A 17,091-nucleotide genomic window follows, 5' to 3' on the forward strand; every position below is an offset into this window, starting at 1 on the left:
CCCGGCCGAGCCGCTCTGCACGGGTCCCATGGCGAGCTCCAGTGCCGGGCTCTGGCTCGAGGCCCATTTAGCGACTCTGGAACTCAAAACGCGTCTGGGATTTTGACCGCCTGCACGGCCTCCCAGTTGAAGCCGCGCGCCGCAGCGTGTGCTTGCGCCGTGCCCAACGCCTGCGAACTGCGGGGTAGGCAACGCGGTGGACACCTCGCCACGGCGAGTGGCTCGACCAAACTTGGGCTGATGATACCGTAGGCCGGGGTAATATGAGACAATTTCGGGGCAATATGAGACGCATGATTTTTACCGTTAGAATTATAATGCTCGTGGCATTTGATGACTCATCCCTGTCAACTTCACGGCGAAAAATGGTACCAACAAAGAGAAATTGATTTTTTACAGCAGTGGCTCTCTTTGTGGCCGAATAGCGAGCTCAGAGTCTTACGCAAACCAAACTCCGTCTCATATTACCCCGGCTTACGGTACCGGATGAAAATTGAATATGACCCAAATTGGAGTGTTCTGTGCCGGAGCACTCCGTCTTGTGTCCTGACGCTGTATCTAGCTAGGACCATTTCGGCCCTAATCAGTCTCTTTCTGGTGAAAAAGTTAAAGGCTTTCAGCATACGCCGCATAGGTAGGCAACCCATCGTGTACATCGCACTGGAGCTCAACTAGCGTCACACGACAAGTCATTTTCAGACCAAAATCAATGGGTCACAGACCATTGGGCACCGGGCATCTGTTTCTTAGGCCCACGAGAACACTCTCATTCCAGGAACGTGACATCACGTTCAAACGAACGTGACAAAATGTCACATTCGTTTGGATGTGAATTGGCCAAAAACCAGCTTGTTCACATTCAAACGAACATGACACAATGGTCAAACGAACGTGACATTTTCAACGTGATGTCACGTTCGTTTCAACGTGATGTCACGTTCCTGGAATGAGAGTGAAGGTTCCATATCTCCGACGAATCAGAGGTGGTCGACCATTTTCGACGCAAAGCGAGAGAGACTAAGTGACGAAACGACTCCTCGCCCGGCTGGTTAGATATTCGTCGCGGTGTTTCGCTTTGCGCTTTCCGGCCTGGGCAGGCTGACGTTCCGAGCACTGCTTGTCACTCTGTCTCTCTCGCTCCCTTGCGGGACGCCCCATGAGTGCGAGAGAGACAGAGTTACGAAAGCAGAGCTCAGAATCGGTCTGCTGGGCCGCGGCCCCGTGGAGCTTCGTGGAGCCGACCGAGTGAGACTAATGGCAGAGTGAGAGAGAGAGAGAGAGAGAGAGAGAGAGAGAGAGAGAGAGAGAGAGAGAGAGAGAGAGAGAGAGAGAGAGAGAGAGAGAGAGAGAGACACTGGAATACTAATCGGAACGCGATTCTTGACCCCCGCGCCCTCCTTTTTATTTAGAAAAAAGAAACAGAAACCACCGCTGAATGTAAGTGTGTGAAATAGACTAGACTAATTAGCAAGCAAAAGAAACGCGGGCTGAGTTTCATAAAATTTTATTAACTAAATACTAGGATAGTTTATGCTTGTTATAATCTGTACAGTTCAGTATACAACAAGGTAATAAATAGGTATGTACACAGCAACAGATCCACCGCAAATGTAAACCCAGACTAGAACAACATGGAAAACAATGAGGAAAAAGATGAAATGCAAATAAAATATGAGCAAATGAATCGATGAATGAATCGGTAAAATAAATAATAACATGACATGAAGTCTCCGAGTGGGGAAAAACCACCAGATTCGTAACAATAAAATATACATTACAGTGTTTGCTGGCCGGCCCTTTAGTTCTAAAGCGACTATAGCAAGTACCACCTGAAAGGCAATCAACAGTGGAAAGACTCTAAAAAACGCAAGAGCACAAAACATGAAGACCAGTATTCGGGACTCAATTGCGGCGAAAAAACCCGGGGGATATGTTCCTATCCCAATGAGAAATGGGTTGTCAGTCCAGTACGAAATCTGCATCAAGATCAAAACACGTCCATGGTGAGGACAGAGAAAAGGTTCCCAGTGTGGGTACTGTTTTTTTTTCGGCCACCCATTTCTCAATGGAAGCAGTTACAAGCGAACAGTCAGGCCATTAACGTCAAGCATGTGGGCTCTCTCAAATTTGAACAATGTCAGCGTTACTTGCCACATTTACATAAATTTCGAAGAAGGGCTTACAGGTAACTACATTTGAAAGAGACAGCCGCCATCACTACAAATCCAAAGGTCAGACTTCTCGCCACTCCAGAGGCAAGACATAAAAGTCTCGCCAAGATTTGGTCAGACCTGAAAGTCTCGCCAAAATTTGGTCAGACAAAAAAGTCTCGCCACAAAACGGTCATACACAAAAGTCTGACCCCAAAATGGCGAGACTTTTGTGTCTGACCACGGCCTTTAGGCCGTAACCGTCTGGCGCATTACAGCCTTTCGGTGGTGGTCAGACACAAAAGTCTCGCCATTTTGGGGTCAGACTTTTGTGTATGACCGTTTTGTGGCGAGACTTTTTTGTCTGACCAAATTTTGGCGAGACTTTCAGGTCTGACCTAATCTTGGCGAGACTTTTATGTCTCGCCATATTTTGGCGTGAAGTCTTTCCATCCAAATTGCAGTGATGACAGTTGTCCACCTCATACCAGGATTATGGGATAGTTTGTCTATTGAAATAGTTAGCCATTCTGTTAAAAATGGGATCATGGACATTTCAGAACCAACAAGGTGGCAGGACAAAAGCGTGTCACAACTGAAACGGCGTTTGATTCCTACCAGAAATGCCGACTGGCCGCGAAACACTGGACCGGTGGCGGCCTAATCCCTAAATCCACAGTTCACAGTTGTACATACGGTGTCGCCTCCTAAAGCTGTCCTGTTCGGGTCCGAGCGTAAAGCGTAAATAATAATTAACAAAACACAACATAATACCAACATTACATTAATGACTAGCAAAGCTATATTGAGATCTATCAAACGCCCTACGGCGCTCTATCGAATTCATCACAAAACACATCCATTCTCGCGTCCCTCTAAAGATGAGTCAGTGGGAGTCTGGCGCTGGGCGTGCACCACGAGTGGAGAGAAAAATGGTAGCATGGGTGGGCGGCACTCGAACCCAGGACCGCTGGGTGCGTCTTGGCCTGCGAGTCTGCTGGCCTCAAAAGGTACCTAGCTTCTTTTAAATCCAACCCACTGTCCAAAGTGTCACGAGAAAAAGAATTCTCGTGTTTCACAAAATGTCACTGATTCATAATTTAGAGAGCTGACTAGAAAAAACAAACATTCCGTTTCCTACCTCTCCACATCCACAGCATTTCACCTCAAAATATCAATTGGCAAAAACAAATCACTCATTCACCACCATTTTGCAGGATTTCAGGTGTAGCACGTCCACAGACAAAACAAAAACAAAACTTCATTTTTTTTTGAAAAAAAGAAAAGAAAGAAGGAATAAATATATTCACGATATAACAGTGTGGGTGAAAATCCTGCGCCCTCTAATGGTATAAAGTATGACTAACTTTAGATTACGATGAGAATCACAAGGAAGACCGGTGTCCCGCCAGGTAATGCAAGTCACGCTTCGTCACGCCACGCGCCGCAGAGTCGCCGAACGAACGGTCCATCGCGCACGCTCACTTCACCACCACGCACGGCACGCCCAGGGCACGGGCAGGCCAGGGCAGGCATGGCATGGCACGGCACGCCGAGAGGCATGCCTAGGCGTACGTCATGAGGATGACACGTGGTAGCACGCCAGCAGATGACGAGCGGGTAGCACGCGACACGCAGATGAGACGCCCACAGGCACGCCTAGGCGCACGCCACGCAGATGGCACGTAGATGGCACGCCCATAGGCACGCCTAGGAGCACGCCACGCAGATGGCACGCCCAGAGACACGCCTAGGCGCACGCCACGCAGATGGCACGTAGATGGCACGCCCATAGGCACGCCTAGGAGCACGCCACGCAGATGGCACGCCCAGAGACACGCCTAGGCGCACGCCACGCAGATGGCACGCCCATGGGCACGCCTAGGAGCACGTCACGCAGATGGCACGCCCAGAGACACGCCTAGGCGCACGCCACGCAGATGACACGTAGATGGCACGCCCATAGGCACGCCTAGGAGCACGCCACGCAGATGGCACGCCCAGAGACACGCCTTGGCGCACGCCACGCAGATGACACGCCCATAGGCACGCCTAGGAGCACGCCACGCAGATGACACGCCGATGGCACACCTGCGTGACGCCTGTGTCACGCCGTTGTCACGCCGGCCTGACGCCGTCGTCAGGCTGGGCAGGCCGGGCCCGTCACGCCGTCGCCGTGTCGACCTGGTGCCACGAGCGCGCCGCCACGCCCGCCGCCACGCCCGAGTGCCGCGCGTCCACGCTCACGTGTCACGCGTAGTGCGGGTAGCTGGGCAGGTGGCCGGCCACGTGGTGCGGCGCGTGCGCCATGCCGTGGCTGCTCGCGATGTTGGAGTACAGGTTGGCGCTGGGGTTGCTCCAGTACGAGGACGGCGACGGGAAGACTGCAACAGAGACAAGCAGACAAGGCGTAAGCACGGAGGAAGAAATTTCACATTCACAGACTTAAGCTTGAACAGCCGTGTGCTAAAAATTGTGCCGCTGCAAAGCGGAGGCCGTCGGCTGCGCGCCTGCAGACAGCAGGGTAGGCCAGCCCGCCGTGGCGAGGTGTCCACCGCGTTGCCTACCCCGCAGTTCGCAGGCGTTGGGCACAGCACAAGCACACGCTGCGACGCGCGGTTTCAACTGGGAGACACCGGTGCAGGCGGTCAAAATCCTAGACGCGTTTTGAGCTCCAGAGTCGCTAAATGGGCCTCGAGCCTCGCGTGTGACCCCACCAAGGGACTGCTCACCGAGCGAGGAATCAACTGCTCTAGAAACTGAAGAGAGTGCATGGCATGCTCCTCCTAGGAGTCAACCACAAAGCACACTCTTACCAAGAGCATGCTTGCAAGCACACTCTTCCCAGGAGCATGCTTGGCAAGCACACTCTTCCCAGGAGCATGCTTGACAAGCACGCTCTTCCTGGGAGCATGCTTGCAAGCAAGGAGAGTGCTTGAAAGCATGCTCCTGGGAAGAGTGTGCTTGCAAGCATGCTCTTGGGAAGAGTGTGCTTGCAAGCATGCTCTTGGGAAGAGTGTGCTTTGTGGTTGACTCCTAGGAGGAGCATGCCATGCACTCTCTTCAGTTTCTAGAGTGGTGGGGCCACACGCTCGGTTCGAGTTCTGTTTAGAGACTCTGGAGCTCAAAATGCTTCTGGTGTTTGGCCGCCTCCACCGGTCTACTATTGGCCCACTGTGCACTGTAGAAAAATTACACGGGAAAAGGTACACACTGGTGAAACAAAGGCATAAAAATTATGCCCTTTAAGGGCGTAAACGATTTACGCCCTTAAAGGGCATAAATCGTTAATGCCTTTGGGAAGGGCATTAAAATTTTGCTTGAAATTCCTATACCATTTACGCCGTTCCCAAGGGCATAAAACGATTTATGCCCTTGCAGGGGCGTAAAAGAGTATTTATGCCCTAAAGGGCGTAATTTTTATGCCTTTGTTTTACCAGTGCAGGCTCAGTCTGGTAGACAATTTGCCTGGTACCACCGTACCTCAGCCAGTACGGCTTTTGGGGTACGGAGTACGGTTTTTCATAACCTGGGCTCTCATGGGAAGCACGGTTTTTGGATACGGTTGTTCTGTACACCGTGAGGTACGGTCTCTAGCCGTACCTTTTCCCTTGAAATGTACGGCTTTTTTAACAGTGTGCGACAGCCGCGCCCCTGCAGACGACAAGGTAGGCCAGCCCGCCGAGGCGAGGTGTCCACCGCGTTGCCTACCCCGCAGTTCGCAGGCGTTGGGCACGGCGGCGCAAGCACACGCTGCGAAGCGCAGTTTCAACTGGGAGACCGATGCAGGCGGTCAATATCCCAGACGCGTTTTGAGCTCCAGAGTCTGTGGGTAAATGGGACACAAACAGAACGTGTGACCCCACCAATGCATTGCTCTCCGAACGAGGAATCCACTGGGCCACACGCTCGCTTCGAGTCCTGTTTAGCAACCCTGAAGCTCGAAACGCGTTTTAGAGTTTTGACCCCCGGCCCCGGCACCGGGCTTAATGTGCCCTCCCCATTCCCGTCGAGGGGTGAATGACTCAGTGTTCTGGTGTACACATGAGTACATGAGTACGGGTGAGTACACCTTACTTTGCTCACAAATTTCGCATTTGTAAACGTTTAAAGGCTTTATTTAGCGTTTTAAACGACACTCAACGCCAAATCAAGCGAAAAAGTACAGAATTTCACCCTTATTAAACTTGTGAGTACACTGAGTACGGGCAAATTTGTACACATGAGTACACTAGTGATTCACCCCTCGATTCCCGTTCCCTTGAATTCTTTGTCCTTTTGCCGACCGGTGTGCCGAGTCGTGGGCGTGGCCATGGCGAGGCGCGGCAAGGTCCCCGCCCCGCGTTACCCGGGTCGAGTCGGGTAATCCGTTTTCTGGCGGCCAAATCATCGGGATCCGGAATCCGGTTAATGCGGCACATCGCTGGCTGCGACTGGCAGCGCTCTTATTGGCCGCGCGGCGAGCGGCAGTCTGCACTCCGCCGTCGCAAATCGATGCGAAACAGAATTACGCCCCGCTCTCTCAGTCTCTCTCTCTTTTCCCCTCCGCAGTCCCCGGAGTCGCCCCGCTCTCTCTGTCTCTGTATTTTTCCCTCTGCAGCCCCCAAAGTCGCCCCGGAAGCACCCCGCCGAGAGAGACCCAATGCCATTTTCCGAGTTTTTAATTTTCTGCCCAGGGTCCTGGCTTGTATTGTGCACACTGGAAGTATACTCAACGTTGCAACCGAGGGGGTAACCACTCGCGTAATACCCTGTACACAAAAACCGTGTATTACGCGTAATACACGTGATCGTCAAACCATTTTTGGGTCAAGTGTGCCAAATTTTAGCATTTTAAGGCCGTAATACACGTGTAATACACCCGTAATACACTGTAATACCGAGTAGTCTGTACACGATTTCTTGAAGTGTTTACCCCCTCGATTGCAACGCTTAGGAGCATGGTAAGCCTCCTCAATTCTCATAGTTATGTGATATTCAAACTACCAAGCACATAAACTAAAAACCAAATAGTTTCTTTGATTTTATTTCAATCCCGTAACAATGGTCTCAGGCTGCAGAGTGAAAAGAGTCTCAAGTTTGAAGTAAACTTGAGTGGTCCCTGCGGATGTCGTCGCTGTCCCTCTTGCACTAACTGGCGGCCGAAAGAGGCGCGAGAGAGACAAAGCGGTGCTCAGCTGGGACGCCATCCCGTCCACCTTATGAAACTGCACACCAGAAGTGAATAGACTTATTGTCCCCAAGTATTGACGTACTCAAACGTCAGGGAGCTATGAGCAATTTAATAGGAAATTTAAGTTTTATTTTCCCATATTGTGCTGTGTTTCCATGACATTGTTCCTAAATCATACGAAAATTCGTACATAGCTGACACCTAGACGTCAATGCTCATGTGCAAAAAGCATGTACGCATTTACTGCATTCCTGGCCCAGAGAAACAAGCTCAAAAATTCTGTCGACTGCATATTCGAACCCCGGAGAGTGGCACTGCCCGTTCGCCGCTACGCCCCACCCCCCTCCCCTTCGCGACATCACGGCTAATCTGCACATTAGCGGTCTATTGTGCCGGGGCCATGGCCGGGCCTTTGGACGCGACGCGCCTCTCCTCAAATCATCCAATTCACTCCAAGACAAATTACAGATATTCTTCGTTTCCAACCCATTTACCCTTTGAGCCTCCCCGCTGGCAGAAAGCCGTGCGCCGCGCCCGCCCGCGCTCCCCCCTCCCTCTCCCTCTCACCCTCCCCTCGCCCTCCGTCTCCCTCCCTCACGCCCATTGTGCGCTGCCCGGTGACTGTTAACTGTTTGCTACTTGAGGGCCGTACAGTGTACAGCAGTGCCACCGCCATGCAAGCGCTGCTGCCTCCCCCGCGAGCGCCGCCAGTGGCCCGCCACCCTTCCAGGCTGGAAAAGTCTCCGCCGAGCGTCGTCGTCGTCGTCTCTCTCTCTCTCTCACACTTTCTCTCTCTCTCTCTCTCTCTCTCTCTCTCTCTCTCTCTCTCTCTCTCTCTCCCCCCCACTTTCTCTCTCTCCTCTCTCCCCTTTTCCCCTCTTCCCCTCTCTCTCTCTCTCCTCCCTCTCTCTTTTTCTCTCTCTCTTCACTGGACGCCCCATGCGGGTGCGACAGAGACAGAACGACGAATCGACGTTTCGGAATCAGCGTGCCGACAGCCTAGCGAGGCGGGGCAGGGTTTAGGTAGGGCTGGGTGGAGCCCCCGCGCGGAGCGCAGCTCGGAATCAAAGCGAGTCAAACTGAGGACACTCAAGTGGCGGCGCTCGGCCGCCTGGCGCGGCCACTCGGCGGACGAGCGGAAAGTGTTTGGAAACGGAGTCGGGATGCCGCGGCGCCGCACAGTGGGTCAGAAGACCGGTGGAGGCGGCCAAAACACTGGACGCGTTTTGAGCTCCAGAGTCGCTGAACGGGACTCGAACCGAACGTGTGACCCCCCCAAATGGTTTGGGTCTCCAAACGAGGAATCCTTTGGGTGGGGTCCCCACTTTTCGGTTCGAGCCCCGTTTAGCGACTCTGGAGCTCAAAACGCGTCTGGGGTTTTTGGCCGCCTCCACCGGTCTTCTGGCCCACTGTGCGCCGAGACAGCGAGCGGCAGGGGGGGGGGTGTTCCCCCGGGGGCCCTTTTTTTTTTTTTCCCCCCCCCCCCCCGGGAAACCCATGAGTGCGAGAGAGACAGAGCGACGGACGCGACTCCCGGAATCAGTGAGCAGGGGCTTGGTTTGGGGGGGGCCGGCCCCGGGGGGAAAAAAAAAGGGGGGGGGTTCCTTAAAAGGCCGGTTTGGGGGGGGGGGGGGAAAAAAAAAGGGGTTTTTAAAAGGGGGGCCCCCAATTTTTTTTTAAAAAAAAAAAATTTTAAAAAATTTTTTTTGGGCCCAATTTTGGGAAGGTTTTTTTTTCCCCCTTTGGGGGAAAATTTTTTAAAAAAGGGGGTTTAAATTTTAAAAAGGGGGAAAAAAAATTTGGGGGAATTTTTTTAAAAGGGGGGGGGTTTTTTTTTTAAGGGGTTTTTTAAAAGGGTTTTGGGAAAAGCCCCCCTTTTTAAATTTTTAAAAAAAAAACTTTTGGGGGAAAAAATTTTTTTCCCCCCGTTTAAAAAAAACCCCCCCCAAAAAAAAAACCCCCTTTTGGCCCGGGGGGCCCCCCCAACCGGGGGTTTTTTTTTTTCCCCCCAATTTTTTTTTAAAAAAAGGCATTCCCGGGGTTTTTTAAAGGGCCTTTAAAAAATTTTTTTTTTTTTTTTTACCCAAAAGGGAAAAACCCCCTTTTTGGAAAAAAAAAAAGGGGGAAAAAAAAGTTTTGGGTTTTTTAAAAAAAATTTTGGGGAAAAATTTTTTTTTCCCCGAAGGACCCCGGGCCCCCTTTAAAATTTAAATTTTTTGGGGGGGGGGGTTTTTTTTTGTTTGGGGGGGGGGGGTTTTTTGGGGGGAAAAAAATTTTTTCCCCCTTTAAAAGGGGCCCGGGTGGTTTTTTCTTTTAAAAAAAATTTTTCCCCAAAAAAATTTTCCCGGGGGAAAAAAAAAAATTTTTCCCCTTTTTTTTTTAAGGGTTTTTTTTGGGGGGAAAAAGGGTTTCCCCCAAAAAAAAAAAATTTTTTTTTTTTTTTAAAAAAAAAAAAAATTTTTTTTTAAAAAAAAAAAATTTTTCCCCCATAAAACCCCCTTTTTGAAAAAATTTTTAAAAAAAAGTAAAACCCTTTTAAATTTTTGGGCCCCGGGAGAAAAATTTTCCCAAACCCCCCCTTTTTTTTTTTTTTAAAACCCCCCAAAACCCCCGGGGGGAAAAATTTTTTTTTTTTTTAAAAAAAAAAAAACCCCCCCCCGGGGGGGGAAATTTTTTTTTTTTTTTTTTAAAAAAACCAAAAATTTTTTTTTTAATTTAAATTTTGGGAATCTTCACTGTACAACATTTAGAGTGTGATAAAGGGTGTGTCAGAGCCTGATGGTATTTATCACCCAAATTTGGGCAAGAAAGAATGCTTCACCCAAAATTTTGGTCTCGACTATGACTCTATCACTCTCAGTGCAGAAGCTTTCCATTTAATTTTCAGTGCACACTGAATATTTTTGTACAAATTTTGTACGAGACATCACAGTTTTTCGTGCACACGAACTTATCGCACAAATTTGATCGAAATTTTGTACAATTTTGTACAAAAATGGCGAAAAATGTGCAGTTTTTCGTACGAAAATTGTACAAAAATTTCGTGTGTACAAAAGAAAACTGTGATGTCTCGTACAAAATTGTACATAACATTTAGTGTGTTTGATTTTTCAGTGCAGGGTTCTCACCAGACGAGGAGGGCATGGCGGCGTGCGGGGACATGAAGTTGAGCTTGGCCGAGTGGTGGTAGAACAGGTCCGACTGGTACTTGTAGGCGGCGGGGTCCGCCGCGGCGGGCTGGGTGGCGGCGGCCAGGCCTTGGAAGTCGAACTTGTAGGCGTACCGCTTGCCGTGGACCTTGGTCATGATGTTCTTGTCGTAGTAATACCTGCACAGGGAGGCACAGTTTAGACCACAGTGTCGTACACAGGAAAACGCAGCGAGTCTCACTTGAGGATTCCTTTCTGTTTCGACTGTAAGTTTTCTTCTCTGGTAGACAAAAAGGAGTTCTCAAGTGAGTGTATTTATAAAACTTCTTTTGAGTTGATATTGAAAATTGAAATATATAGCCGTTATATCAAATTGTTTTTTCGTTACACAAATGGAACCGTTCCTTTAGCGCAGTCATGAGAACTCTTCCGAATTCGTAAAGCCTTGCAAAAAAGATTGTGTGTTTACGAACAAAATAGTAGTAAGAGTGCGATGAAAATCTAGCAGTGCTGCCAGAAAGGTAGACAATAAGTATCCCAATCGCTACTTTTTGCCTACCTTTTCGGCAACACTGACGACTTAGCCCGCCCTGAACACTGAACACTTGTGGACTTTTTAATGCATAAGTGTGCATGTGCATGTACAGACACGTACATAAGCTCCGCACAATATTATGCATGATTGTGTAAATTTGATGTACACACTAAATGTTATGTACAATTTTGAACGAGACATCACAGTTTTTTGTGCACACGAAATTTTCGTACAATTTTTGTACGAAAAACTGCACATTTTCCGCCATTTTTGTACAAAATTCTACAAAACTTTGTACAAATTTGTACGAAAAGTTCGTGTGCACAAAAAACTGTGATGTCTCGTACAAAATTTGTACAAAAACATTTAGTGTGTACAAAGTATAGTGTGAGCCACTGACCTGAGCGCTCTGCTGAGCTTGTCGTAGTTCATGTTGGGCTTGCTCTTGCGCTCGCCCCACCGCCTCGCCACCTCGTCGGGGTCCGTGAGCTTGAACTCGCCCTGCGTGCCCTCCCACGTGATGCAGCCCGCGTTGTTGCAGTCCGACAGCAGCTCCAGGAGAAACTGCCACAGCTGGATCTGGCCTGAGCCTGCTGGTGGGGAACCAAGTCAACAAGTTAGTCGGGGCTGCCGGGCTGGCGGCACGCCGCGGCACGCTGGCCGACCCAATTCGACCAGTCGTCTGGGCGCCGGCACACAGTGGGCCAGGAGACCGGTGGAGGCGGCCAAAATCCCGGACGCGTTTTGAGCTCTAGAATCACCAAGCGGGACTCGAACCGAACGTGTGACCCCACCAATGGATTGCTCTTCGAACGAGGAATCCATTGGTGGGGTCACGCGTTCGGTTCGAGTTCTGTTAAGTTACTTTGGAGCCCAAGAATTTTGACCGCCTCCACCGGTCTTCTGGCACACTGTGCGGCACCCACACGGCAAAAACGGTCCGTGACATTCCCAGGGACCTCAGTAAAGACATTGCCAATTTCCAGGGAAATCCTGGGAAAACCAGGAGTCGTTCTTGCCATGAGGGAGAACAGGTAAGCCAAAATAATGCCAAAATTTAGTCAAAATAGTCTCCAAAGCATCTGCTTCGCAACTAGGATCCTAGATGGACCCTGGGGATCCCACGAGGAAAATGAAGGCATTTACTGTTATTCCCCGAATCATGACTTATTTGGAATGTGAATTTCATCACTCTCGTCTGACTGCGATGTCACATTCGTTTGAACGTTGATCCCCGTTCAAACGGGAGTGACATCCTAATATAACGGCCGTTTGATGTTTACTGAAGTGTGAAATTAAATTCAAACGATTAATGTGTCTAACGACCGTGACGTGACATTAATTAAAAACAGAGTTGTAGAATCAAGTCGTAATATGAGGAGATGATTCATATTACGAAAAACTTTGCTTCATGATATGAGGCACTTCGTCGTGGATTCTACAATGCCTTCGTTTTACGAAGCGATGCGTCCTAGACTTTTTACTGTCCGTTATGACGTCATAATGACGGCACCTTGACATGATTTCGACTGCCCTGTTCTCCTTGCGCAGAGAGGAGGAGTGAGTGGCTGGAGCTCAGCATTACCTTGCACGAAACTCAGTTCCGACGATAACGTTTTGAGGGAGGTAGTGGGGGTCTTCGAGTAGGACTCACCTGAACTAGCGAGTCGACTACTCGTCGGCCCGAACATCTGGTAGGGATCTGGAACACACGAGGACGGGTCGGTTAGAGACAACTGAATTGGGAACAATCAAAACAAAACAAAAATAACATTTCTTCAGCAGCTGAGCAGGCACAGATCCAGGGCAAGGGGAGGGCACTGTTAAAAATTCCGCACTTTTGTACGGAAATGGTACAGAAAAGTGTAGTACGGAGGTACGGAGAAAAGTATGGAACGTCCGTACTTGCTCCATATGAACCCATGTAAACGGGTACGGAAAAAAAGTACGGAAGTTCCGTAGTTGGCAAGTACGGACTGTCCAGGCTAATTATTGACCAGACATGTTCCGTACTTTTTCTGTACTTTTTTCTCACAGTGGGGAAGGCTTCGAAGCCAGGAAACAAGTCCCACTTTGCTCCTGTAGTTAGGCACCTTTAGCGACAACGCCATTCCCCCAGGATCCGTCTCTGGATCTACCCTTGCAGCTGGGCTCAGGTGGGAGGCGACCAAACATGGCAATACCTCACAGATTTTTGGCAAAAAAAGTTAACAAAACCAATCAACTCAGAAAACGCCGCTGGCCGTGCAGACGACAGGTCAGCGCAACAAAGATTGGCAACCAGCGACGAAAAAGGGCCATTGGTCACCCCTAACTCTCACCCCCACCCCCACCAAACACCCCTTCCCGAACCCACGGCCGACTCCACGCCCCCGTGACTGCGCTCCCGAACCCGAATGACCGCTGGCCGGGCCGAGCGGCATACGGCCTTCTATAATGCAGTAACATGGTCGTTAACTCCGGGGCACCCCAGCCATGCCCCGGCCAAGGCCCAGACTGGCCATTCCCGTCCTCTCTCTCTCTCTCTCTCTCTCTCTCTCTCTCTCTCACTTTCTGAGCCTCCCACTCTTGCGACCTCCCCGCCCCTTTTACACACACACACACACACACACACACACAATCTCTCTCTCTCCTCTCTCTCTCTCTCTCTCTCTCTCTCTCCCTCTCTCCTCTCTCTCTCTCCTCCCCCTTCTTTTTCCACCCCCCTCTCACCCACTCCCGCCCGCAATGCGGCTGTGGTTTAACCAAAACCCACCAAATGGCGTCCCGGGGCGCAGCGTGGGCTGGGAAAAAAATGCGGACCCATAAAAGCATCGTGATTTACCCCATATACCCGGGCCCAAATTAGAGCCGTGGGGGCCGCCAGAAAGCAGATGTCGCTCGAAATACAGACAGTTTTGCTTTCTCCTAAAAAATTAAAGAGATCTCTATTGGATTTAAAGTTTTAGACGTAATCTTGAGTCACTGAGGACAAGAATGAAATTATCAAATGTCCTAAAACTGCGATTTCACACCGATTTGGAACAAAAGCAGTTCTCGCCAGGACCAAAGACCATCACTTTAATTCTGTAATAAAATGAAATAGAATCACAGCACTTCAGGCAAATTCAGGCCAAATTTTGGCATTCGAAAACGGGGCGCCACTGGAGTGGCAAGGCCACTTCCACTTGGGATTGTCTTTGCAGTGAACCCAACTTATCTTTTTTTCTTGATTTATTTTTCCGCTCGTTCTCCAGGATCCAGCCGTCCCGGGCGGCATATTGTCCTCTGGACCCTGCAGACTGATGCCGAGAGGCGTTTTCGTCGCTCTGTCTCTGCCGCTCCTACACGAGAAGCCCCACGAGTGCGAGAGAGACAGAGCGACGAAAACGCCGCCTCCGCTGGAGCAGGTAATGTCCATCAATCTGGAAGCGCTCCCTCTCCCTCCCGACAAGGTCCCTCCCAGATTGACGGGGTGGCTTCGCTCCATCGCCTCCTGGTGAGCAAACATGACCGCGCGGGGCGTGGTGGGCCCGGCCCGGCTTCGCGGGGCGGGGTGGGGCGGGGCGGGGTGGGGCGGGCCATGACGAGCGAGGGTGCGGCGGCAGCGCCTCCGTCGCGCCTTCTTTCATAAGACGGACCTGTAGGCCGATTCCGAGAGTCGTTGTCGTCGCTCTTTCTCCCTCGCACTCATGGGGCGTCCCGTAAAGGCGCGAGACAGAGCGACGACAACGACTCTGGGAATCAGTCTGCTTGCAGGCCTAGTGTATTTGGATAACCCGCTGACCCTTTCGCGTGACGAAAGAAGAGGCGCCACAGAGGCGCCAAAAAAGGTCCAGGGGAGCGGCCTTGCCGGCCTTGCACGGAGTTGATCAGATTTTCGAGCTGATTGGACGGACTAGGCCTTCGACAGAAATGGAGGCGTAGTCAAAAGGAAAGACGTTCGGGGAGTCTGGAGATGTGTCAAAGGGCCAGTGCGCGCGTGTGTGCGGGTACATGCACGTGTTTGAAGGGACGACAAAGCTTTTGAAATCCAAGAAGGCAAAAGTTTTGAAACTGTGCTAATTTTCTTATGTTTTCTTTTTGACTGCATGGGTTGCAGTCTCGTGGCACGCACCTTCCCTCAACTCCTAGAGCCCCCGTCACTTGTATTTGAAAGGGGAACGGGCTGGGGGTCGCTTCGGGTTGTCGGCGAATGGTGATGGTGGTTCCCGCCACCGACGACGGAGCGGAGAGGAGAGATGACAGACACAAGTTGTCCGTGGGATTAAGGGCTGGCGTCGTGGCAGCGTGTTCAGGTTGGCTCCCGCGGGTGCGGGTGGTTGTGAATCGTTTGCCGAGGGCTGCGTCCGAGACCGCAGAGTGGCACACACACACATACACGCACACACACAACAACACCCCCCCCCCCCCCACACACACACACACCGAGCGCGGAGCCGTGAACGTGAAGCAGCACCCCCGCGGAGCGCGTTCGAAAGCGTTTGTGTAAACTGTTTACATGGCGGGCGGCCGCGGGCCAGGGCGGCGCGTTGCCGCGTTGCTGCGTTCGGCAGCCCCGGGGCGGCCCAGGGCAGCCACCACCTCATAAACATGCTGTTTCTCGCGTTTTATTGCGCCACGGGGAGCGACGCTCGGCGGGGCGGGGCGGGGTGGGGCGGGGTGGGTGGGGCGGGGCGGGGTGGGGGGGGTGAGGGGGGGCGGGGTGGGTGGGCGGGGTGGGGGCGAGGCGCGCGGGGTCAATAGTGGGGCGCTGCGGGGTTTAGAATCCCATTAGTGCGAAGTTTAGGGGGGCTCCCGAGTTTTGGCGGGGCGTGGTGGGGCGTGGCGGGGCGTGGTGGGGCGTGGCGGGGCGTGGCGGGGCGTGGCGCCCTTCTGTTGGTGATGACACTGCGCGGGATAAACAGCCCTCGCTGTGGTTAACATCATCCCTTTGAGCGGCCGCAGCGCCGTCGCCCCGGGCCACCCTGATTCACGCCTCGCCGACCCGGCCCCGGGCCGCTCTCTCGCCGTTTTCCCCCCACAGGGGGGTTTGCAAAGAGAGAGAGAGGAGGGAGAAGAGGGAGGAGGAGAGAGAGAGAGAGAGAGAGAAAGAGAGAGAGAGAAAAAGAGAGAGAGGAAAAAAGAGAGAGAGAAAAAAGAGAGAAGAGAGAGAGAGAGAGAAGGGGAAAGAGAGATAGAGGGGAGAGAGAAGAGAAGAGAAAAGAAGAAGAGAGAGACAGAGAGACGTCCTCTCGTAATAATCAGCCTCCAGCACGCCCAGGACGCTGATTTTGATCGGCGCCCTTTGCTCTAACTTGTTTCTCTCTCGCACCCACACGGCACGCTCCAGGAGTGCGAGAGAGACTGAGCGACGAAAACATAGCCCGGGTTGGAGTCCGCCTGCAGGACGGACACGGTCGCGCTCCGCTGACACCGATCCCGCGGCGGCGGCCGGGCCGTCCGAAAACAAAAACAATCAAAGTCCGAGAGACAGGAAAATGGGGCGACCATGGCGCCCCAGGCGGGGATCGAACCGCGTTCCGAAACAGCAGACTGCCGTGAACTGGGACCTCGGGCCGTCCGTTGCCGTCGCCGTGGCCGGGGTCGAGGGTGAGCTAAGTGAATGGGAAGCGGTCGCATCGCTCTGACAAATCACGGTCTTTCTTCTGCGATTTATCGAATCGTTTCGCTTCCCTCTGACCGCATGTGACCATGACGACCCCGCGCAGCGCGGTGCCGCCGGGGGAGTCCCTCTGGGCGAACGGACACGCCCCGCCGTCCCTGGCCGTCCCCCGGGGCGGGCCACGGCGCTCGGAGAGGGACAGAGATACTACTTTCATTTCATTTTCCTCGCTTTCGGGGCAGAAATCAAACGCAGCGCCACGTGCAAGGCCAGCCGCCTCCAGGCGGCCAATGCGTTCGCCCGTCTGTCTGTCTGTCTGTCTGTCTGTCTGTCTGTCTGTCCGTCCGTCCGGCAGTCCGTCCGTCCGTCCATCCATCTGTCTGAGTTTGTCTGTCTGCTCCAGGTCTGCTCTTCTGTCTTCTCCTTTAGCGTGCTCTGTTTTCTCTGCTGTCTCCTTTGCACTTTGAGCCCGTTACTGACTTTTTGCTCAATTTATTGTC

The 17,091-nt window shown here is 51.8% G+C and overlaps 1 protein-coding gene across 16 annotated transcripts in view; it reads right to left on the reverse strand.

The window, feature by feature from the left end:
* Positions 1-4,377: 4,377 nt before the first annotated feature.
* LOC117640010 (DNA-binding protein D-ETS-3) overlaps positions 4,378-17,091 on the reverse strand; it is an 85,802-nt gene continuing 73,088 nt past the window's right edge. For 9 of the 16 annotated variants that reach the window (XM_034376169.1, XM_034376168.1, XM_034376171.1 and 6 more), the window contains 4 exons: positions 12,662-12,709; positions 11,408-11,597; positions 10,452-10,651; positions 4,378-4,534 (listed from right to left, as the gene is read on the reverse strand). In XM_034376169.1, the coding sequence (XP_034232060.1) occupies positions 4,401-4,534; positions 10,452-10,651; positions 11,408-11,597; positions 12,662-12,709 (572 nt within the window). In that variant the 3' untranslated portion in view covers positions 4,378-4,400. Of the gene's footprint in view, positions 4,535-10,451; positions 10,652-11,407; positions 11,601-12,592; positions 12,710-13,100; positions 13,295-17,091 lie in introns of those variants that run through there. The other 7 variants (XM_034376180.1, XM_034376174.1, XM_034376184.1 and 4 more) reach the window with 6 other exon arrangements.

The sequence above is a fragment of the Thrips palmi genome, unplaced genomic scaffold (assembly GCF_012932325.1).
Source record: "Thrips palmi isolate BJ-2018 unplaced genomic scaffold, TpBJ-2018v1 HiC_scaffold_12, whole genome shotgun sequence".
Classification (NCBI taxonomy): domain Eukaryota; kingdom Metazoa; phylum Arthropoda; class Insecta; order Thysanoptera; family Thripidae; genus Thrips; species Thrips palmi.